Below are 22969 nucleotides of genomic sequence, written 5' to 3' on the forward strand. Positions count from 1 at the left end.
ACAAATCTGTCAAATAACGAAACAACACAATTCAAGAAAGGTGTAATAGGTTAAAAAACACATAGAAACAATTATTCATATAATTCTATAAGTGATTTTTCCAAACAATTTTCTTGTAAATGGACACAATATATTACAAAATTACTGCGACTTAACAAAATCCATACATCTTACATATCATCTATGTAATACAAAATGAAATAAAACTTAACGATAAAGAAACTATTTAACTTTCATCGGTGATTCTGACAAATAGTTCACAACTAGCCGTATAACCATAGCAGCACTGAAATATACATATATATCATTAACGTTAATATCCATACTTCAGGAAGACAGACTTTTAAAGTAAAATCGGCAAATCACCTTAATATGGTAATAACTCCAGCAGGCATTATTTTGCCCGTATTATAAAACCGATAACCCATCATCCCACCAAGTATCGTGCTTGTCCCTAAAAGTGGCATGATATTAGCAGGCTCTTGGGATGATTGATAAGCTCCATAGCCCAAAGCTGTTCCAAAAAGAAGACCAGCTCCCAAAGATGGAATTGAATCTATGTAAAATAATATAATTATACGAACCATAATCAAACTATCAGCTAAAATGTATCAAATTTATACAAGGGTAAGAAGTGAAAACTGTTTATTAAACTGTAAACATACTTGATTTCACATAACCCAAAATTCCACCTGCAGCTACGGTTGCTGCGTAAGCAAATCCATAAAAGTCAATAGGCATTATTGCTTTTATTTTATGTAAACTTATGACACTATATTTATCCCAAGAGTTGATGAAAAAAACAAATTCTGCTTATCATCAGTCGTTGCATGAAATTACACCGAATTACATACACCACACGGGCATGGCTTATTTGTTTTCAAGACTTTCCTCTATATAACTTTTAAATTGCATTACCATAAGGCGAGTTTACAAGCTTTTGGTACATGACGTAGTCGTTATAAATGAAAATGATTCTATTCAATAATTTTTAATATTTATATACTGTAGGAATAAATATGGAAAGATAATGACAATTAAAAATTTAATAACGACTTTGTACTAATGCGCAATGTAATGCAATAAGATGGAATGTATGATCATTTTTTTCTCGTATCCTCCGAAATTTGACAATCCAAATGAAAGAATACAATATTTTGTTTTGCTATTAATTAAAGAAAGGGGACTGTTACAACCAATGATATATTTATTTAGGACTCATTGAGATATTTATATGTGAATATAATTGTGTTGTTTCCTGCGAAATTTTACAAGAAGAATAAAATTATTCGTAATTTTGTATAGGGGAAAAAAACTAATGAATAAAACGCACTAGATTATTTAAATTATGATTTATAGTATACGTATGATAATTATATGGCAGTTTTTAGTGCAATCGGGTGGGAAATTATATAGTGTCTATTAATCAAATGCAAATACATCTATCTATTTTTGCAAGCTTTCAAACAAAATGTGATTGTGAATATATATTGTTACGTAATTTTTCGCATAAGTCAATATGTCTACAATTGTAATATACAATATACATATATATCTGATTGATGTATGTATATATTGATTCTGTTCTATCGTCAGGCGAGGGAAAGAGAGTAGGGATAGGAATAGGAAATACTAAAGTGTAAAATGTAATTCCAGTTGATAAAGTTGCGCAAGTCATTACAGAGTTAGAGGATAGTTCTCTGTCATATAAATTGACACCCGTAAGCCGCGGATTTTTCTTGTCGCACATGATAAGTCTATACTGCTATCATAATTAAATATTGAAACGTTCTATTGCACGCAATATTAGCAACTATTCTTCTAAATAAAAAAATGTCTCAAAACATATTAGTTCACACTGGAAATATACTTATTCTAGACGAAACAAAGACAAAGGCCAGTCAAAATCCAGCTGATGAGGTAAGATTTTTAATTTATTAAGAAACTATTCTCCTTTCGTTAGATATTTGTAATTTTTTTGGTATAATATCTGTGAAACTTTATGAAAGTGAAGGTAAAAGAATCCCTTTGAGGTTATGTTTATAATTTTTAAATACTCAATTTTTCCAGCTGACCGAAACGCTTAAAATTATTTTACGAGATAGTCCCGATATAAGGGATGGCCTTATCACTGTAAGTAATCAGACTAAGTGAACTCAAAAGATTTCCAAATTTCACTTTTTTAAAAAATACCAATTTTTCCCTATTCTTCTTTAGCAGATAAATAGACCAGAAAATGCAGACCTGAATGAAGTTGATAGAAAAGAGCTAAAAATCACAGTGAAAGTTTATCTTTCTTCTGCCAAATCAGAATTTTTAACAGAAGCATTAAAACATGGTATAAATATAATAACTTTATTGAATATGAAATAGGTTTGTCTTACTTATACATTTGTATTAGTTTTCAGTGTTCTAAATACAGAGAAAATTGAGTCACTGATAATTGCCTATAACAGTAATGATAAGCAAAATGATATTTTACCTTCATTGAAACAATTGTGGAGTTCTCTTGAAAAGCTACATATAAATGGAAAGATATGTAGCCTTGGAATAAGTGATGTTAGTACAAATACATTTATTGAATTATACGAATGGGCTAAGGTAAATATTCCACTAAATTTTTACTATTACTTCTTTTTAATACAAATATCAAAGCTTATATTTTTTTTGTTTAGATTAAACCAAGTATAGTGCAAATTAATTTGGCAGCTTGTTGCGTAGTCCCACAAGCACTACAAACATTTACTAAAGAAAATTTTATACAGTTATTAACCCACAGTGATCCCAGCCGTAAGTATAACTGATCAAACTTTAAAATATTATTATTGTTTAAGTATAATATTATTATTAAAGAATTGGTATTTTGACAGAAATGTTACCTCCAGAAATCTTGGAAGAAATTTTTGGTCCTGCAGTTAATTTAAATTGGATTGTTAAATATCAGGTTCATTTAAAATGTCGTGGTATACTTTCATCCAAAGGATATCTTGTAAATATCAACAAGGAAAAGGACAATAAATAAATTTACCACACAGTATAAATATTGTAGCAAAAAATTCACGTTATTGATTAATATAATATATATTTAATTAAGGTTTATATAGAACATCACAGATATTGATCAAATAGTTGTACATGTATTTTTGTAAAATTAATATGCAAGTGTATTCAATTGTTATACTTTTTATAGTTAGATATATGTAAAAGAAGAATTTGTTTTATAGATAAATAAAGATATATCAATATATTTAACACTATACAAAATAATGTATATTTTTCTTGTAAATTTTTCAACACCATCGTGAATAGAAGCAAAAGAAACACGGTTTAAAGCTGTATCCAAATATAATTAGACGTAAAAATGATGTATCAAAAAATCTTTTTCATAAATAATAAGATGGTAGGCGACGAAGAATTATTTGGCTGATACTGTGAAATAATAATATATTCTACAAACGCATTAGGTACCTGGAATCGCCGGCACACGTATAAATTTTCACCAGCGGCCAGTGAGCGGAAAGGTAAACGTAAAACTGCAAAAGGGACACGAGTGTATAGCGTAGTGTAAGCTACGAATATAAATCGACCGGGTACGAGTAAAAGTTGTCTATAAAAGCCTCAGTTAACTTGCGTAGATGCCCATTTCGCAAAGAGCTTCGATAAAAAATAAAGAAAATACGGAAAGAAACCTAAATAATCATGCTATTTAAAAAGAACTATTTTCCCGCGTCAGAGTAGAGGTTAAAAGGGAACAAAAAAATGATTTACAAATATAAATAAAGGTTGATGGATCATAAGTCGTATCGATCGAGCTCGGGTTAATTGTACGAAGAAATTGGTGAGTATATCGTGCAAGAAGAAGGTTCGATGCCATCGCTAGCAGTAGCAGATCGGGAGCCCAAAAGGCAGATAGAGCGGTGGCTGTGAAGGTGAAGAAGCAAGAAAGCGAGAAGGACGAAGAGGAAATGGAGGAGGGAGTGAGAGGAGGAGGAGGAGGAAGAAAGGACAGAGGTATAGATTGTAGTTTTATGTGTGTGTGTCTGGTGGTCGTCGTCGTCGGCGCGCGGCGTCGGCGTCATCGTCGTCGTCGAGCGGCTCTCGATATATGCGCGCTGGGACTTTTCGTTTTGCTTCTGGTTGGAGATTCTCTCCCTCTGCCTGTGTTGCTGTTGCTGCTGAAGCTGCTGCTGGAACCCTTTTGCGTTAGCCGCACCGCGTGGTACACACACATACACATGAGACACGAGAGACAACGAAACGATGGGGACAGCGCATGCAGCGAAGGGCAGCAGGCCCTTTCGAGCCTTCGAGGGGGAGAGAGCGTATATATATATATATAGGAAGAATAGCTCTTCGCTCTCGTCCTTTCTCTCCCTCTCCTTCCGCCAGGACAGTCCTCGAGTCTTCTTCCTGTTTCGTACTCTCTTTCTTTTGATCCTTTTCCTTCTACTTACATACACACACGCATGGTGCACATAGCACAAATAAACTCTCTCTCTCTCTCTCTCTCTCTCTCTCTCTCTCTCTCTCTCTCTCTAACACATAGAACATACGCACGCACGCACTTACAGCTTCCCGCTCCCGCGTTCATCATCCAACCCTTCCTGCCTCGTCTTGGCTTCCTTCGGGCTCTGTGTCTCAGGAGCAAGGACTCCCCTCCCCCTACTTCTCCCCGTTTTATTCGTCCTCGGAGAGCACGGCGATCTGGTTGGAGCGCGCACGGGCTATGCGAACGCCGCGCGATACTATGTTATGCCTGTGGACCGCGGCTCTGACATACTTTGTATGTTAATGCCACATAATGTCGGTTTTGTTCCTCTTTTCAGCATTTATTTGCTCGGTCCCGCGCTTTTGCCGGAACCCGTATACACACCCTGAGCGCTACTGTTTCGATAGTACTCTCTCTTTCTCTCTCTCTCTCTCTCTCTCTCCCTCTCCCTCATTCTAATTCCCGAAGAACCTTCGCTTCGCTCCGGAGTCTGGACTGGAAGCATGGACTCTGCTTCTCGCTAAACTCCATCGACATGCAGACACGCGCCTTTATCGTCCGTCAATTTCACTGTACTACTAACCAAGTAGCTCCGAGATACCTCTACGCTCGAGATCCATTGAAAGCCTGACTATAGCAGTTTTTCAAGCTACCGGAGGAATTATTGTCACCGCGGAGGGCTACATTCAACTGATTTATCGCTCGACAGTCGTTGGTAAACATGGAACGGACGTAAGAATGATTTTATCAACTGTTCTACATTGACAAATCTTGCCTAATGGAGCGATCTAATGTATAGTTTAATTTAAAGAAGATGGTGGTTCGTCACGAGTCGAATCACGAGGATATATAAATGTCGTAGAGTAATCGTAAGAACGAGTTGCACTGGAAAAATGGAGGGGATTGTTTGGATAGGCGCAGGGAGGTTAGCCTGAATTTTGTTTGGTTCGCGAGTGAGGAAGCACGCGATCAGAGCATAAAGAGAAGAACGCAGCACGCGTGTTGTATACTTCGATCAGGCTCGCGATGGAGAGCTGGCCCTGGCTGCTAAATAAGAAGAAGGTTGACCCGCGGGCCGCGAGTCGTCGCGACCGTCGAAGGAGAGTAATAAAGACTTGCGCGGCGGTGGTGGTGATGGCGCTGCGGTGTTGACAGGTGATGCACTCGAGGAATTGGCGATCGCGAGCGGAGAGTGCCATGCCTTGTCGTCTAGCCGGTGTGTGTGTGTGTGTGTGTGTGTCGCTATAGCAAAAAGCGAGTAGAGATCTCGTTTAGCTTCTCTCCTCCTACAAAAAGGTTACGGGAGCAGAATGATGTAGGAAGAGGAAGAAATAAGAGGGCGTGGATAAGGGGGTGAGAGGGTGGGGGAGGGAGTAAAGCAGAGAGGGAGGGGAGAGAAACTCGATCGAGTACGTATAGGTTAGGGAAGAAGCGGCGAGCAGTAGCGAATAAACGCAAAAGCGCGATGCAAAGACGGGGTATAAATAAGCGGCTGTCGTTTGCGGAAGCAGAAAACGGGCAAAAGGACAGAAATAAAGAAGTAGGAGGGGGAGGAGAGAGAAGAATAAATAAATCGAGAGAGGAGAGGGAGAGGCATGCTATCGCCGAGCCGCCGCGGCTGGAACCGAGATGCAGGATGCAGGAGGAGGACGGTCCCGGAGCGGCAACGGGTCCACCAACCACCTCCCCCCCCCCCCCACCCTCTTACCGTTCACCAACAGTCCTCCTTCCACCCTCTTCCTATATATATATGTATACGTTTTCGCATTGAAAATTTCCCAACGTATGCGGCAGGTGTTGCTCGTTATCTCCCTCCATCCACCTTCGTTCTTTTTCTCTCCTCACCATCGAAAGCTGCGCGAAGATGACCATTTTTATGGAATTTTTTAAACTTTCCTTCCTCGTTTGTGTGCAAATCTCAATAGACTCGGCGACGAAAAATCGCCGCGGAAACGTTCATAAATTCACAACTGTGTAGCACAAACTACACTGTGAGATCCTCATTGAGAATTGGAGAACGCGCGCCTATCTAGGAGATGCTTGAATTTTTCACAGAAATTTTTCCTCGCATTTTTCTCATTCCTCTGCTTTGTACAGCAGTTGTGACATGATTCTTTCGAGAAGTGATCTGGATGACAGTGGTGGCAGTTGATAAAAATTAATTTCAATAAAATATTTATAGAATGATCCACAAACTATACTTATATATATATGTATATAATCTCGCGTGTGCAGCTTTATAGGACAAGTAGATAATACGCAGCGTTTCTTTTCCAGCACGGTCGTATCTCGAGGTTTCTAGCGAGCAGTAGGGGGGGGGGGGTTGGGAAGAAGGTAAAGAAGAATCACATCGGAGCGATGTGGAGGAGGGGAGGGGGAGGAGGCGGTGACGGCAGCAGGTAAAATTGCGGCTTCTGTGTGCGTAATGCGGTGGATACGCTTTGGTCGTTCGTTGGTCGTCGTCGGAGTCTTCTTGACTCGATTTCGCGGCCACAGTCGAAGAGATATATCTCCCAGTGTTTCTCTCTCCCGCGGGATAACCTCTTTGTCTGGCGAACGTCGACGACCGGCGTACCCTCTTTATCTTTATCTCTTTCTTTTCCGCTCGAGCCGATCTCCTTTCGCCTCCCCGTTCCACCCCCACCCCCTAGCGGATAGGGGAATAGCAGGGCCCCGCGTCCAGGAGACAACATAAAGATTTAAGACTCCGAGATGCGCCAATAAACATGCTGTGTGTGCCTGCCTGCCTGCCTGCCTCAGCCTACCTTCCTTCCTTACAGTCAACCTGCGCAACATACTCGCAAATTTTTTTATTTTTTTTTCTTCATCTTCTTCTTCCTCCTCCTCCTCCTCCTCCTCCTCCTCCTCTTTTCCTCCTCTTACAGTCACCAACGCCTTCCAGTTTTCCCACCAAAAATTTTTCCACCTGTGTATACCTATCTATATGTATACATAGCCTAGCTGTTACACAATTGTAAATCGTGCGATAAGATCGCGAGAATCCCTTGAAAAAGAATCGCTAATGTCTCTCGAAGCATTTTTCTATTAGAGTCCACTGCGAGAAGAAGCATATCGAACCGTTATACCATAGCGAGATCGCAGATCGGTTTCTACGATAACGCGCCGATCGCCATTCGCCGACAATATATAAAATGATTTACATTTTTAACGATAATTAACGATAAATCGATCGCGGTAGGTCGTATTCAGCGATAACCTATTTCGCCACGTTAATTAATCATTCTTATCAAGCGAATATTGGCCGGTATATCTATTCCAACGATCCTTACGAAAAATGGACTCGCGGCCCTGGGAAACTCGACGATAAAATCCAACGACGTTTTTGCCCACTGGCATTAAAAAAAAAACCTCAAACGACATGTGTGATTTTGAATAAAAATCTATAATAACAGAGCGTGCATGGTATATTAGAGAGGAGACGTACGTACGATATAGAGTTGCGAGGTTAGGTTAGGAATAATCGAGAGAAGAAAATTACGTTGGCAGATTTGCTCGTGCGATTAAAGAGGAAGGAGTTGGACGTTGATTTGAAATTTGTTCGATATCGAAGTCGCTTATTACCGTTGGTAGATTAAACGGTGTGTTGGTCAGGTATTTTTCACAGTGAGTACGTACTACACTACACGCGACTACGCGTCCCTTTCTTCGTAGAGCGCGGTCGGCCTACGTGGGCGAGAAAGGTGCGTTCGAACGTGGCTCCTGGCATAATAACAACAAGAATAATAATAATAATAACAGCGGCCAAGAGAGCAGCAACGATAGCCGGTTATCAGGAACATTGGAGGCGGCTGAAACTTTATTGCCGATACGTGCCGTTTATCGGACTATGCCGCGTTTCGTTAATTAAACAACCAACTCGAGCATTGTTTATTCATCCGACGCGACGCGACGCGACGCGGCCTAATCTTACGTGGCTTTTTCCTGGTCCGTTTGAAAACACCACCAGTCACCCTAACCTATTTCGCGATTCTTATCCATTTTCCCGCCAATTTCCCAGCCTCGCGTGATTACGCGTGACTCTAGGATCCACCACAGGTGGCGCCACAATTAACTCCTATAGCGACCTGAAATATGGTAATTATTGTTTGCATCGACTCTCTCGTCTATTGCGAATATTCCAATTGTCGTTGAATCTTTTTAAAAGATAAATCTTGAAGAATTCATAAGAAATTCATTATTACATCGTTGGGATAAAACGAGACTCGATGGAGCGTTACCTATTTTCGGTAAAAACATAAACAAAGGAAGTAAATACCTATATAGAGATGGTGAAATGTCAGACGCAGGGACATCAGGGTCGGTATATTTATCGGGATGTTGGGAGGGTGAACTTTGACCTTGGGAAAGTCGGTGTCCCGTGGCGCAAATCCAAAGTGAAAAAGGTCCCTGAGGGAAGCGGAGGGACGCGTTGGATGAGCGGGATCGAAGGTGAAATGCGAGTCGCAAGGATCCCGCGCCAGTTGGCGCGCGAATCAAAAGTGGAAAAGGTCCCCGCGGGAAAAACAATGATACACGAAGGAACGACGGAACAAACCTTACATCCTACATACCTAAAACACCATCCATTTAAACAAAATTAAACCAAAAAAAAGAATTAAATAAATCAAAACAACGACCAAGACCCGAGGTGTCGCAGACATAAACCAATCGAATAAAACAATTTATAAAAATCAAATGAGACGAAATTAAAAGAAGCAGTGACAAGACGCGGGATCGATGCGGAATCGAAGGTGGAATGCGGGTTGCGCGAATAAAGCAAAGTCGAAAAGGTTCCTGGTGGGGTGGAGGGGGGAGCGAGGGTGGGCCTGCAGGGCCCGCGGGTCGCGACGTCGCTCGGGTCCTCCGAGTGCGGCTGGCTCCACTCTCCGCAGGTCGCAGGGATGAGCGGAACCGACGCTTGGAATGCGACTTGCGCGCGAAGAGCCCGCAGAGTGCGGCCGGAGAGCCGCGGTCGCCGGCGGCCGGTGCCCGGAATCAGAGAAAAGTATTCGCCGCTTCGATCGCTGGCGCGGGGGGTTGCGGGGTGGGGGAACCGGGTGGGATGGCTCGAGACCTGCACGCTCACGCAGGAACGCGCGCGCGCGCCATTGCCGTCGATAAATAAGCTTCGGCATTTTCACCAAGATCCCTCCGCGCGCAGTCCTCCGAGACCCGATAACGTCCACGGGGGGAGAGAGAGAGAGAGAGAGAGAGAGAGACTTCCGTAAGGATTCGACTCTACATCTTATCTCCCGCGCTACGTGCGTTCCACTCTTGGAAAAATAAGACCACGCTCTCGAAGCTTTTGCGTATCGAACAACAAATCACTTATACCTCCCCCCCCCTACACACACACACACTTTACTCCTCCCACTCGCTCATTCTTTATGGTCTCGTTGCGTTCAAATCTCTGTACGTTATTTACATATATATATATATATATATATATATGTCTTTGTTGAACCTAAGTTCATCGAAATCCGAAATAAGTTTTATTTTTCTCTTCTTCTTCATTGTGAAACTATAATCATCGATTTTTTGCAGGTTTTAGCGCTGCGAAACATCGGAGGATCGTGCATCGAGCGTCTCATCCTCCACGGATTCCTCGCAATATGGCGGATAGGAAATCGCGCAATACTTTTAGGCCGATACGCCAATTGCGAAAAAGTGAAATGTGTTCTCTCGTAGTACACTGTTGCACTTCCATTGTTATATCACGGGGAGGTGTAAAACGGGGCAAGGTTGTATTTGTAATCCTATTTGTTAAAAAGTCCCACACTGCGAGTTTTCAATGGTCGCCGAATTGTCTGCAATGCGATCGTTTCTGCATGCACATGTATATTTTACACATTATGTACTGTACACTGGTACTTTCCACTCGCGCCATATATACAAAGTACGAATGCTTTGAAACGATTCATAAAACGAATTTTGATCTTCCTCGTGAGTGTTAATTAATCTATATCTATAGTTTGTATATAATAACACGATTCGAGTTTTCCATTGAACAATTGTGAAAAAGATTTACTATATTTTACAATTATAATATAAAACTAAGGTTTAGTCGCCCCAGTCGAAAAATAAGACCTGCTTTTGGGCTGATTTCGCCCTAAGCAGTGCAAAACCACGTCTAAAATCTTTGAGCTGGTTTTCAACTAAATTTTAGGTTAAAGTCGGAGCAAATTTTGCGGCTCGGGGCGCGTGCAAGGCAAAACAAAAACTGAATAAAAAGGAAGGAACGCGCCTACTGGTTCCAGACGCACGTTACAGGGAGGAAAATAATATAAGCGCGGAGTGCTCGAAGGATCCACGCGAGTTGGAGGTTAAGTATAAATGAGCGGTTTAATGGACGACAGGCGTGGAAACATTGATGGACGATGGGTGCGAAGAGGGCATTTAGTGGATGGATGGGACAGCGATCGGTTACGCGTTGCCACGTCGTAAAATGGCTGGTGCAGCCGTTGCAGGATAGCTACTGGGAGAGTCGGAGAAGAGAAGAAGAAAAAAAAGGAGAGAAGAAGCGAGGAAGAAGTTTGCCATGCGCCTTTCAGCCACGAGCATACCGCAGAGGGCAGACTCGCATTAGCGCGGGATCGACGGGATGCCCCAGGGCCGCGGAACGACGCGGAGGGCTCGCTTGCGCGGCGCGCTTCCCAGCCCGACTATATATATATATATATATACCTCCGTAGTCGTTCAGCGTTCTCCATTCGTCCTCGCACTATGACAGTTTTCAAAGCCCTGCGCAGCACCTTCATTACCGTCGCTTCCTAAAATATCGCGCGCCACGTATATATACTATTATACAAACAATTACTGCGCGCTTTTTATTTCAATTCCTCCACTTCCGGTCGGTCCCACCATGCCACGCCACGCCACGCCAAGTCATTCGGAGGAAGCGACCTTCTTTCGCAAGAAACTATGCCAACTCTCCGAGCCTCGTCCCTTAATTACTGTGCATCTATATAGCGACTCTGAAATTTTGCAGAGTTTATATATATATATGCATGTATATATATAGCAAAGAGACAGACTCGCGAGAAAACAGTAAAGCCACTGCATAGCCTGCACTATTGACAAAGAAAGAAACGATCATATATATTTTACACCGTCGTAAAAGTCGTTAATATTCTGCCAGACTTTCTGCATTTTTTCTCTTTTTTCTCGTCGGAAGACGCGAGGAGAGAGACTCGCGCCGTTTTGCCGCGCAATCGTTGTGCAGATTTCGGCACGAGGACGTATTTCGCGAGTGAATCGCTGTAGGAGAGTTTTTTGGATTAATGGCCGCAGTTGGATGGTTTTCTGCTCGTTTGTGTAGGAGAGAGTGGAGGTGTGTGTGTGTGTGTGCGGCGAGCAAGCGAGTCATGAGCCCCTTTTACCTTACGTATAACCCTCCGCGTGCCTCTCTTCGCATCGCCGCTCTAGATCTACGGATAAGAACGAACACCATTTTAGCGGTTCCTTACACACCAGACATCCGCTACCTTCCTTTTCTCCTGTAGGCGAGCTGCAGCAGCAACGCTGCATTTTCTCCGACGCGACGCGCCGAGTTGGGATTCTTCTAGTCCCCCCCCCCCTCCTATTACTTGGTCCATCATGTTCTCCATAAAAGTTCTTCCTCTTTCTCGACAAATTTTCCATATACTCTTGGTCCACTTGGCCGGAAACCACGCGTTCTCCAGAAAATTCTTCTTCGTTCCACGAATTTCGTTGGTTATTCTAACGAAGCGTGATGACAGTCCCCGTTGCATATGCATACTTTCTCCTCCGAATAAGGGAACCAAAATCATTAGCGGATTCCAGGGTTTTTGTTGAAAGGTTAGAACCATCGTTATTGGTATCATATATATATGTATACAGAGGTCCCGTTTCCCACGTTGCGACAGCAATAATCTTCCATCTCGGTACCGATGAGATTCGACAAGTTTCGACGCTGAAGAATCTGTCGAGTCAACCACGATACGACGCAGCCGCATAACTCGTTGAATTTGCCGCGTGCGTCGATCCGAAACTACCACGTCGAATCTTTCACTCGCTCGAGTTGCTACCGACGTGTCGTAAAATGTTAGATCGATATCGTTCTTCCGCAATTATATCCGCCATAATCGCGAAAGATGGAATCTTTAACAGTCGGAAAAAACTATGATATAGGATTCAGCCTAAATCTTCTAGATCCCTCCGTTCGAAATATCTCGACAAAACTCCAAACTATCCTCTTCTTAAAAAGGGGGGGAGGGGGGGACGAAAAGAAGAAAATGTTAAAAAAGTCCATTAGAATTTTACAGCGAGCGAAGCGTGAACACCGTTAGGTGGAAATTAGTAATTTTTAAGTCGAACCGGATTGATTTCGGGTCGGGTCAGACGCCTTGGGTGCAGCACGAAGAAGCCACTGCAGACTCGGCTCAAGTTTTTCCACGCGGAGGACCAAACGGTTGCGGGTGCAGGTTCGCGTGCGAGTAACTCGATTTGCGTACGAATCCCGCGGCGGAGCGTTCGATCGCGCATAAAATCTCCGCTTCGCGTGCTGATAAGGCGGTAAACGAGGTGCGTGTGTGCGTGCGAGAGCCACGCAGACCGCCAGCGGGGTTCGCTCTGCCCCTCTTTTCGCTGGAGAACGCCCGATCCCATCTGATCTCCCCACTCCCCACGCGTCCTACCCCCCCCCCCCTCCCCATCCTCCTCTCGCACACAACTCTCGAGTTTAGCCTACTAGCTACTCTTTCTCTCACAGATGCCGCACGGCGATGTGGCTATAGGGTTATTAGCCCAGAAAGCAAGGCCCCTGCTTCCGGTGTAGGCACTTCGCTCGTAGAGTTTCTTAACCCCTCGTTGGTATAGGACTCCCGCATGCCTGCTTAGGCCTCGGACCGCTCTGCCTGGCTTGCCTTGCCTTGCCTCTGCCTGGTACCTCCCCCCCCCTTCCCCTCCTCCTCCCGCTTCTCTCTTCGTGGCCCGACTTAACCTGACCCGGCCTGTCGGTTGCGGGTGGTAGAACGTCGCAGGGAAACGCGGCCTCAGGATCTACTCGCTACACACCCACGTGATCTTACGTGTGCCTCTTCCGAGCCTTTCCCACTGTGTACGCGTTACGTCTCTGACGCAGACTTCATGTATATATATATATATATATATATATAGTGAAGAGAACAGCTCCTACGCGATTCGCCAATAATAAATAACAGACTTAAATATTTCCGAGATGAATAAAAATAAATACTCCCATTATTAGAGTTTTACTCCGACCAAAAGTCTTATGCAGCTTCACTTGTTTCAGATCGACTCTCAGATTACGTTACATTTGTTAGATTTCGCATGCTATATTTAAGGTTCGATAATATCGCCCGTGTGTGCGAGTGTGCGTTTGGTATATCGCTTGGAACTAGGGATAAATCGTTCGATTAGGATCGCAGGCAGATTTTTCCGGCGCGGATAGAGTTATGCAAGGCGAATCGGCTTTCGCCAATCGCGGGACTCTCGAATTCGCGGTGAGATATAGTTGTTTGACGCGTGTTTGTTGAGGTTTGGTGGGAGGAGGGGGGGGGGGGGGAGGATTGTTGGAACGGCGACAAGAAGCTAATGGCGAAGCGATCGAAAGGTCGCGCACCATCCGCTGTAACGGCAGCGAGATTTCTCGGCCGTTACGTTGGATCGGAGAGTCGCAGGTTCGCCAGTCGATATAGCGAGAATAACGCCGGTCGCCGCGGCGGCTTGGGTCATGAGCCGTGCCACGAAGAGATGCCCGGTTCTCTTCTTGTGCCTCCGAGTCTCTTAAATCTCGCAACTATGACCTCCAGACATCGCGCGGTAGCTGACCAATCGATGATCTTCGTTCTGGGATCTTGGTCCTCTTGCGAAATTTCCAATCTTGAGCGACGGACCATATATATATGTATGTATATATGTATATACCCGTACAGCATCTAGTAACTTAAAGACATCTTTTAGACATCTTTTAGTCAAGTGTACTGTATGAGTATATGTCGGAGAACAGTTGATTTTTCCTTCTTCAGCCTAAATTCTTTAGTTTTTCGGCCTTCCTATCGTGAAGCTGTCACTTAACTGCCTTAGCATATTACTTTCCCCCTTTCTGTATACGTCTTGTTTATTTGCTATCCCACTTTATTAACTCCGACTTGTTTACATATGGTTGTACCTAACGCTCGCTAGTTGTTCTCAATATATTACCGCTACTCTACAATTGTCTATCCATTTTCAACAATATTTCCTTAATCAATCACTTGCTAACCTATCATCTCCGACATATATATATTTATATATGTGTAGAGTTCGTTGATAGCCGGCTGGTCGGGGGACCATCGGTCGGGCTCTGCATCAGGTCGCGATGAGGTTTTAGTTATATATATATATGGATTTTCCATATATAAGAATTTGCAAAGTTCATAATTTTTAGACTCCATTTTCACTTGGAATAGTTCGATGGAGCTTTACGAGTTTTCTTCTGCACACTCGCATAGAACCCACGTGTCTTTGACAATCTTGTCAAGTGACTCAGTTTTTAGCTATATATATATACCTGGATTTTCCATATTATAGAAATTTGCAAAGTCCATCATTTTAGACTCCATTTTCACGTATAGATCCGATGGAGCATCGCGAATTTTCTTCCACACACCCGCACAGAATCCACGTGTCTCTGACAACCCTGTCAAACGATTCAGTCACGCTATACTCCTCGGATCTTATTATCGCACACCCTGATCTATTATATATATTTCATTAAAATTTATTACATGCGATTGTGAGATAAAAATGATCGTGCAGTCTGTACAGCGTGGTGTATAATTATGCAATGTCTGCGGAAAAGAAGAAAAATGAATTATCGCGTTTGCAATGGCCTTTCGCTGCATGGGTAATCGCGATAGTGCGTATGAAAATATTGACAATTGCAATTACAAGTATATATATATATATATATATATATATAAGAGAGGCCGTGAGGTCGTTGAACCTGAGAATTTTTTAACGCTCTATCGCGTATCGCACAAGTCCGCCTTTGTTTGCAAGATAAATTAATTTATGTAACGATTGAAAATTCTATTAAATTATACGCGAGTGAGAGATTAGAATATTGCAGAGGTACATATATAAAGTGAAATAGTAGAATGTTATAGTTGAGGCAAATAAGCAGTTACATTGTGCTCTCCGCGCGATGCTATGATATTACGCGAAATTGCAGGAGCAACCTATAGCACACACACACACACACACACACACACACACACACATATATATAAAGATTACGTCGCGCAGAAGGTTAATACATAAAAAGTGCTCGAAGGTGTTTTTCTCGTAGGACTCGGTGTACGCGAGGGGAGTTTTCAATGGGGATAAACGAGGGAAAGGAGAGTAGGGGGAAGGGGGGGGGGGGTGAAATGTGCAGTTATACGCAAGATGGCGATAGTTTCAAGCGGCGCATCGTTAATAAGCTCATTAGCGATCCGGAATCGTACAATCCCCACCAACCTTGCAATTATCTGTTACACCCAAGGCTCGCGTAGGCACCAGGCAGGCGTAGACGCCGCGCCGCAGATCAGCGGAACGATTAAGCTCAAAAATAGTTCATGGGAAGCCCGGGGAAGATAATCTTCGTGGCATTAACACCGCGCGCTGCCGAGCTACCGGTGAATACGTAGAAAATGCCAAGAGGAAGCAACACCATCACGCATCTCGCAGCTACCTACCTCCTTACTCGCGGGGTCATCACTTTCGAAACCCGCTAGCCATGCATATATATATGTGTGTGTATATGTGGAATCATTAGCGAGATATCAGCAAGTACCACGTGTGCGAAACCTTGGTATGTTTACAACTGTAGGGGATCAAAACTACGTCTACGATTTGCTCATATATATATATATATATATATGTATGTTTTAGGAAATTGAAAGAAATCTTGTGCGAGTAATTTTTATTCTAAGAAATTTTTCGTTTTTTCATGACTGTGGGGAATAAAAACTATATACGTCTATGACTCGATTATATATATAATATATATATATATATGTTTTGGAAAATTGAATAAAATCATGCAAGAATAATTTTTATTCCAAGAAATTATTCATTTTCACTCTACCGAATAAAAAACATATTTAAAATGCTTAGGGATAGAATTAATTCCTAATTATCGACCTTAATTATTATATAATCTAAGTATAAGTCATAAACGTTGGGAATAACTTCCATTATAAGACACTCTTATCAGATTTGAATACCTATACGATCGCTTCGTAAGTTTAATGCGGTTTAATGCTTGAACGAGTTCACTCCAAATGCAATGTTTGTGTGTGTGTGTGTGTGTGGATGGTCGAAATGGATCTAAAGGAACAGAGTTGGAAAGTAGAGGAAGGGGGGGGGGGGGGGAGAGTCAGAGACAGGAAAACGTTTAATGCCAGGGGCAGTTGGATCGACCGAGAATTCGATATTTCATTTTGATGGTAAAAATGAAGATTTAAATGGTCGGAGGATATTCCCAGGTAAGGGCGTAAAGACGGCTCGCGGAGGAGTAAGCCTCGAGAAGCAGGAGAGTCGAATCGTGAGCTGTGTTGAGTGTTTTGCAAAATTTATGAGCGTCCGAGGGAGAAGCACGCTGCCGTTGCAGTTGCCGCAAGCCCAGCCAACGGCCCCTTGCAAAAAATCACGCTCCGCTACTGGCGACCTACCTTACATTGTTTACAGGCATTCGTAGTACGTTATACAAAATAGCTCGCTCGTGTACGTATCCTACCGATGCGTCATATATATGTATGTTATATATATATATATATATATGTAAACCTTTTTCCGCATTTTATCACCAAAGACGAGTGTTTCTCAATTAAGTATAAAAAATGCAAAATTTTCAAAGCAAATATTCGCTGCTCTTCAGCAACTCATCGACGCTACTCGTTACAGTCCCGGGCCACTTTGGCATGGTCGATATAACTCGAGCAACGGGAAGATCCGAGGTAAAACAAGGAGCGACTGTTTGTATCATCTTGACGAACTCGACAAGATTAGACGTCGAAAAGTATCGCAATGTCGGAAACGGCGATGCTCGGCGAGCGTACGGTTCTCAAAGGGTTAATTGGGCATAGTAATTCAGCTCAGGTGACCAAGCGTCATGGGAGTGGAACGAGGAAAACCGTATTTCGTACGTCCAATTAGAAATTATAACCCCGCGTAGATGCGATGTTCCTGGAGCGGAACTTAATTATCCTTCATCCCCTATATCTATTTTCAATAACATATATATATATATATATATATAAGAATAGATTTTTCGTTTATTCGATAACTGTCCATTACTCTTTTGCTAAAACTAATGGGTGACAGGAAGTTCAAAAGTATATAGAGACAATTTAGAATAAAATTGAATCAAAGAAATTTGTTTGTAAAAAATGTAATTATAGAAAAAGTAAGAAGCAGGAGAGTGAAAATTACGAATGATTAATTATTATATTATAGATGAAGCGTGTATAATAACAGCGGAGGACCATAAGTAGTATTTATTACTATGCACATATACGGTACGTATATATACGTTATTGCAGCGTATATATATGCATGCGTTCATTAGTGCTCTCATTATTTGCACGACTTTGTTGCGTTATTAAGAGGCCGCGAGTTTCCCGCGCGCTAAAAGCAAACGTTGCGTTTAATTAGGCATGATTTTGGTCAGATTTTCATTTCCCCTTGTTTATATATATAGGCGCGGAATGGCGCACGTAGGAGTGACCTGAAAACGTCGTAGCGTGACTGCGCGTTTCGTGGCATTGTATTTTCTGCCGAGGAACATATTGTTTTCCCTGCAGCTCGATCGTTCGCCAATGCACCCAACCTTCGTTACCATCCATGCTCGCGCCGTTTCCAATCACGCGTGACAAATTATTCTCCGTCACTTCCGGCTGCTCGTCGACCGCCAACCAATCTGCTCGGCCACTCAAATCAAACTGATGGGATCTCTTAAAACGTTCTTTCGCTCGGGATTCGCTAATCGGAGAGTCTATATATATATATATATACATGGTACAAACAATTAGATTGGGTCTTGTATACGTGCAATTGATCTATATATATTTTGCCAACTTATAAATGCGTGGAATACAATTGAGGTTGAACCAGAAGTCAACAATACGAATACAACCATTTGGAGAGTCTATATATATACTGTATAAACAAATAGATTGGGTCTTGCATATACGTGCAATTGATCTATGTATATTTTGCCGACTTATAAATTTCTAGAGATACAATTGTGGTTGGACCAGAAATCAACAATATAAATACAACCAATCGAAGAGTCTATATACATATATACACGGTACAAACAAGTAGATTGGGTCTTGTACACGTGCAATTGTTCTATATATATATTTCGCCAACTTATAAATGCGTAGTGATACAATTGAGGTTGAACCATAAATCAACAATACGAATACAACCAATCGCAGACGTTGAAAATAAAAATAAATATTGCAAAATTGTATAATTGCGCTCTATACAATTTTGTATATACATATATACAGAAGTAGAAAAATGCTAGGAGAGATTGCGTGCAACGCGGCTGGCACGGTGAGGTCGCGAAGAATCGTGGTACTGGAAGTTGGAGTTGAAGGTGGCGAGGAACAGACGGCGCGCGACGTACGTACACGTATAAAGACGGTGGCAGCGTCGGTACGGTATAAGTCAACACTCAGGATATTTCGTCATTTCCTGCTTCTCACGCGATACAATCTAAATTAACTATGTTCGCTTGGCTAGGCCTCCTCCCTCGCCGCTGCTCGCATCTCGAGAAAATTTCTTATTTCCTAGCGAGGAGGGCACACGGGTACACACGGCCGCGGCGGGGGCACCCGTCGCCGTTCCGTTGCCGTTGTCGGTGGGGAACAACGCCACCACCCCTCCTCCTCCACTATACCCCCGACCAGGACGACAAAGACCGCGCGAGCGGCCCGGAGACTCCGCGGCGGTGCTTCTGCGTGGGGCCAAATGGGGGATATTGCTGTGAGGGGGGGGGGGGGGTAACCTCGAGCACAGAGCTACCTATACATATATATGTGTATACACACTCTTTCGCAACGCTCCCGTTTCAAAGCTGCGATATAATTCATCCTAGCCAACTCGTCTTCCGCACCTGCCGCCTGCTTTTCCTACTTTCATACAACCCCCCCCCCCCCTCCTCCTCCTCCTCCTCTTTCCCACAATCAAATCCTCCAACTATAACTCTCAAACGCTGCGTCGTCGCTGCATGCGCCTCTCCAACTTTAAATCATCAACCGACTGGATCGATGCCTCAATGCTCACTAAATCATTGCAATTTCTTGGCCAACAAATTTGCATCGCTCCTTCTTCGTTCCGGAATCGTACGTCGAGTGTTGTATATTGCAGGTTTGTATTCTTTCTTTCTTCAAACTTTTCCGAGAGCTGCGAGCACTCTCTCTTGCGTTTCGACACTTTTTATCTTAAATCCTATATATATAAGAGGTAGAGGTTATGGCGCAAAGCTTGGCGTGCTTTGCATGCAATTAAGCAACCTTTGCTCGGATGCAATCTGTTTCTCGAACCGTCGCGTACCTCGCGGTCTGGGATGGAGGGGGGGGGGGGGGGGGGGGAGAGTTAGGATGCACCGATGCACCGACCACCACCACCGAGGAAGACTCGTGCTTTTTTCCATCGATGCATGCACAACCACGATATTCTGGATTCGCTAAACTTTAATATGGTATATATATATAGGTATTTCATTATGGTTAAACCAAGGTAAATAAGGGAGAAATTTTCCAATAACGATAATTGAACGAAAGCGAGAAACGACGAATCGGATTGGTGCATGGAAATTCGATATTAAATTGTGGGAATAAAATTTTACTTTACAGTTATAAAAGTGTGTGGAGGGCGAGAGGCGAGAGGCGAATGGCGTTTACACCACGCGGATGCGGCTTTCACAACGCTCCGATTTCACGGCGTGAATAATTCGCTTGGAAAATCTGCCTTTAATGTCCCTGCGAGCGGAAGTGAGTCCCCTAGGGAGTTGTGTATATACGTGCGGCTGTTGAGGAAAATGAATTCGTGGAAAAAGTGCCAACACCTCGCGAAGATCGTTTGCTTCGTCGACTGTGACTTTTGCGAATTCTTCGAGAGAGTACCCCCCCCCCCTCCCCCTCCTCTCTTGCTTTATCCACGAGAGGTCACGTCACGGTCCGCTCGAACGGAAAGGTAGCGGACGAACTAGGCCGTGAAACGTCCCAAACTTTGCGTATTTTAGAAAGTCTCCTATGTAAGAACGAGCCCTATAGCTATATATATATATATATATATGCTACTATCATATCTATATCTCGATCTTTGTTCCTGCACCTTCTCGCGATGCAAGTTCCTCATTGGCTTCTCTCCGATATTTTCGTCGAAAACCACAATTATCCAGAGATAATCCTGAAGTACGAGAGAGAAAAAATGAAAATGTCTGCGAAAAATGCTTCAATACCACTGAAAATAAGGGATAGAAAGTATAATAACAACGACGGAAGTAGTTTTGCAAGATTTTGGGCGAGACGCTTCGCATACGTCAATCGTAACGAGAAAGTTGAAATGAAATTACTGCAGCTGAATTTAACTAGCAAGGGGGGGGGGGGGGTGGATCGAAATATAGTTTCGAAATTAACGAGACGGGTCTGGAAGCGTGACAAGCGCATTCCGCGCACAGATTGGAAAGTATGTGCTCGGAACTGTTACGTCACGACGGTCCCTAAAATCTGCCAATATCGTTGAAGCGTCCGCGGTTCCCTCGCGTTTTCTTCGCTCGAGCGCAATCGGAGCGGGAGATGAATCGATGCGCCAGTTTAGCGTGCGGACCTTAATGGACACAATTGGTTGGTGCTCTTCCGCGAGACTTATCGAGATATTCGATGAGTCACCATTTTCTCCGAGGATTCCTCCGACGAAATTTCGGGTCCACGGGCGAGGCTGTACGGTTTCGTTGAACCGAATCAAAGGCAATTGTTATATATATATATATATATAGAAACGCTGGTAATAACGAGGATGATTGTCCGGTGACCGTCGAGATTCTCCGATGACGAAGCAGGAAAGGTGAACTACTTAAAAAAATGGAGATGGCGAAACATTTTTATTCGGCTCCTTTTTAGGAAAATATTTTAAGAGAAAAATGCGAAAATTCCAACTGTGCGATGGAAAATGGAAAATTGGTGGATTTTGCGGGAGGCGAAGTTTGGCGAACGTCTGACCAGTGGTGGACTTTACCACTGTCCGGCATCGGGCCGCGCCGGCGCGTTTGACCGACGACGATTCGGCTGCGTGTAATCGCCTGTCCGGAGCAATTAAGGCTTTGACTGATCGAAAAGAAGCTCGTTATCTCGAAGGGGGGCAGGAACGAGTCGTCGACGGGTCGCAATCGCGATCATTCCGGAAGTGTGCTCTCGGCGAGATTCGGCCGGTCGATTAGCATAAATTAAAAAAGCGACAATTCTACTTTAGGAGTGAGTGATTTGGCGGAGCGAGGAAGGTACCGAGGTCATTAGCGTTGGGCATTAATCGTGACTCTGCTTTTGAGAGCCTGGCTGGGGAAAATGGGGTGGGGGGGGGGGGGGGGGGGTACTGCTGAGAACGCTTGGTTAAAACATGGAAAGCAGCTGGTAGATGATATCTGTTATGGAGTAGCGCGCAAATGTTCTGCTGCGCAAGAAACGTAGGAAGGAAGAGGTGTAAATGATCACGCGTAATGCACACGCCTGAAAAACGTCGATATCCCCCCTTATATACATATATATATATGTATATGAATACACAACACTTTTCGAATAAACAGCAGCACGATTAGGATCGTCGAGAAAATCTTGGATAAACTCAGAAAATGTTGCATCTCCTTTCATGGATTTTCCTCGATAACTTAACGCTATTTTGCGTAGTAATTAAAAAACTACCAAAAAATTAAACAATAATTCTTTTATTTACCATCTCGTGCATCGATACTGAATAAACGAATAAATTCACATTTATTTCTTTAATAATGCAACAAAATTGATCCCGCGATTCCCAGAACGGAATATTCGGTCTTTCGGTTCGAGAAACGTCTTGAATGGAGTGTTTTTCATTGTAAGGGGGGGGGGGAGGGTTGCGTAGAAACACACAAGTCAAACGCGGATGCAAACCGCGCACGGTGGCTGTCGTACAGCTTCGGAGGCATGCGCCGGTTGGAAAAGAAGAAGACGAAGCGGAGGAAGATGGCAATAGCGAGGAAGGAGAGTCGAGGCAATAAAGTTGAGGAGAGAGAGAGAGTATCGGATCCGGCTTTGAAAGAGCGGCGGAAAAGGGGAAAGGAAACGCAGCCGCGCGGCCGGCCGTGCATTCAGGTTGAAATCGACCGTTCGGTGGCGTTTCTAACAAATTAACGGGCGATATCTCGCGGCGTCCCCCCTCCTCCCCCCTCTCTCTCCCATACACACACAGGGGCACGTACGCTCG

At 43.4% G+C, this 22969-nt stretch overlaps 3 protein-coding genes across 4 annotated transcripts in view; 2 read left to right on the plus strand and 1 right to left on the minus strand.

The window, feature by feature from the left end:
• Positions 1 to 62: 62 nt before the first annotated feature.
• Positions 63 to 1078, minus strand: LOC136777726 (transmembrane protein 14 homolog). Its single transcript, XM_066734244.1, has 3 exons — positions 666 to 1078; positions 367 to 556; positions 63 to 286 (listed from the first exon to the last, which is right to left on the minus strand). The coding sequence occupies exons 1-3, from the start codon at positions 739 to 741 to the stop codon at positions 223 to 225; spliced, it is 330 nt and encodes a 109-aa protein (XP_066590341.1). The 5' UTR covers positions 742 to 1078; the 3' UTR covers positions 63 to 222.
• Positions 1079 to 1574: 496 nt separating this feature from the next.
• Gclm (Glutamate-cysteine ligase modifier subunit) lies at positions 1575 to 3243 on the plus strand. 2 transcript variants are annotated; one of them, XM_066734237.1, is made up of 6 exons: positions 1575 to 1920; positions 2071 to 2133; positions 2221 to 2338; positions 2402 to 2601; positions 2676 to 2790; positions 2871 to 3243. In XM_066734237.1, exons 1-6 carry the CDS (start codon positions 1834 to 1836, stop codon positions 3020 to 3022), a joined length of 735 nt encoding a protein of 244 aa, XP_066590334.1. In that variant the 5' UTR covers positions 1575 to 1833; the 3' UTR covers positions 3023 to 3243. The 2 variants fall into 2 exon arrangements, with proteins under 2 accessions (XP_066590334.1, XP_066590333.1); XM_066734236.1 differs by having other exon boundaries at positions 1593 to 1920; positions 2218 to 2338.
• Positions 3244 to 4994: 1751 nt separating this feature from the next.
• Sox15 (Sox box protein 15) overlaps positions 4995 to 22969 on the plus strand; it is a 62797-nt gene continuing 44822 nt past the window's right edge. Inside the window, exon 1 of the mRNA XM_066734207.1 lies at positions 4995 to 5221. The gene's annotated coding sequence lies outside the window, so the exon portion shown is untranslated. The remainder of the gene's footprint in view (positions 5222 to 22969) is intronic.

The sequence above is a fragment of the Prorops nasuta genome, unplaced genomic scaffold, assembly GCF_024137725.1.
Source record: "Prorops nasuta isolate Cenicafe-Biocafe unplaced genomic scaffold, Cenicafe_Pnas_1.2 PNAS00011, whole genome shotgun sequence".
Lineage (NCBI taxonomy): Eukaryota > Metazoa > Arthropoda > Insecta > Hymenoptera > Bethylidae > Prorops > Prorops nasuta.

What these genes read in the sequence shown, in the direction of transcription:
- LOC136777726 (XM_066734244.1), bottom strand. Translation starts at nt 741, where the DNA reads ATGCCTATTGACTTTTATGGATTTGCTTACGCAGCAACCGTAGCTGCA. An exon ending in TTTGGGTTATGTGAAATCAA is followed by an intron (nt 557 to 665) that starts GTATGTTTACAG and finishes TATTTTACATAG; the next exon opens with ATTCAATTCCATCTTTGGGA. An exon ending in GGAGTTATTACCATATTAAG is followed by an intron (nt 287 to 366) that starts GTGATTTGCCGA and finishes TGTATATTTCAG; the next exon opens with TGCTGCTATGGTTATACGGC.
- Gclm (XM_066734236.1), top strand. Translation starts at nt 1,834, where the DNA reads ATGTCTCAAAACATATTAGTTCACACTGGAAATATACTTATTCTAGAC. An exon ending in TAAGGGATGGCCTTATCACT is followed by an intron (nt 2,134 to 2,217) that starts GTAAGTAATCAG and finishes ATTCTTCTTTAG; the next exon opens with CAGATAAATAGACCAGAAAA. An exon ending in AACAGAAGCATTAAAACATG is followed by an intron (nt 2,339 to 2,401) that starts GTATAAATATAA and finishes CATTTGTATTAG; the next exon opens with TTTTCAGTGTTCTAAATACA.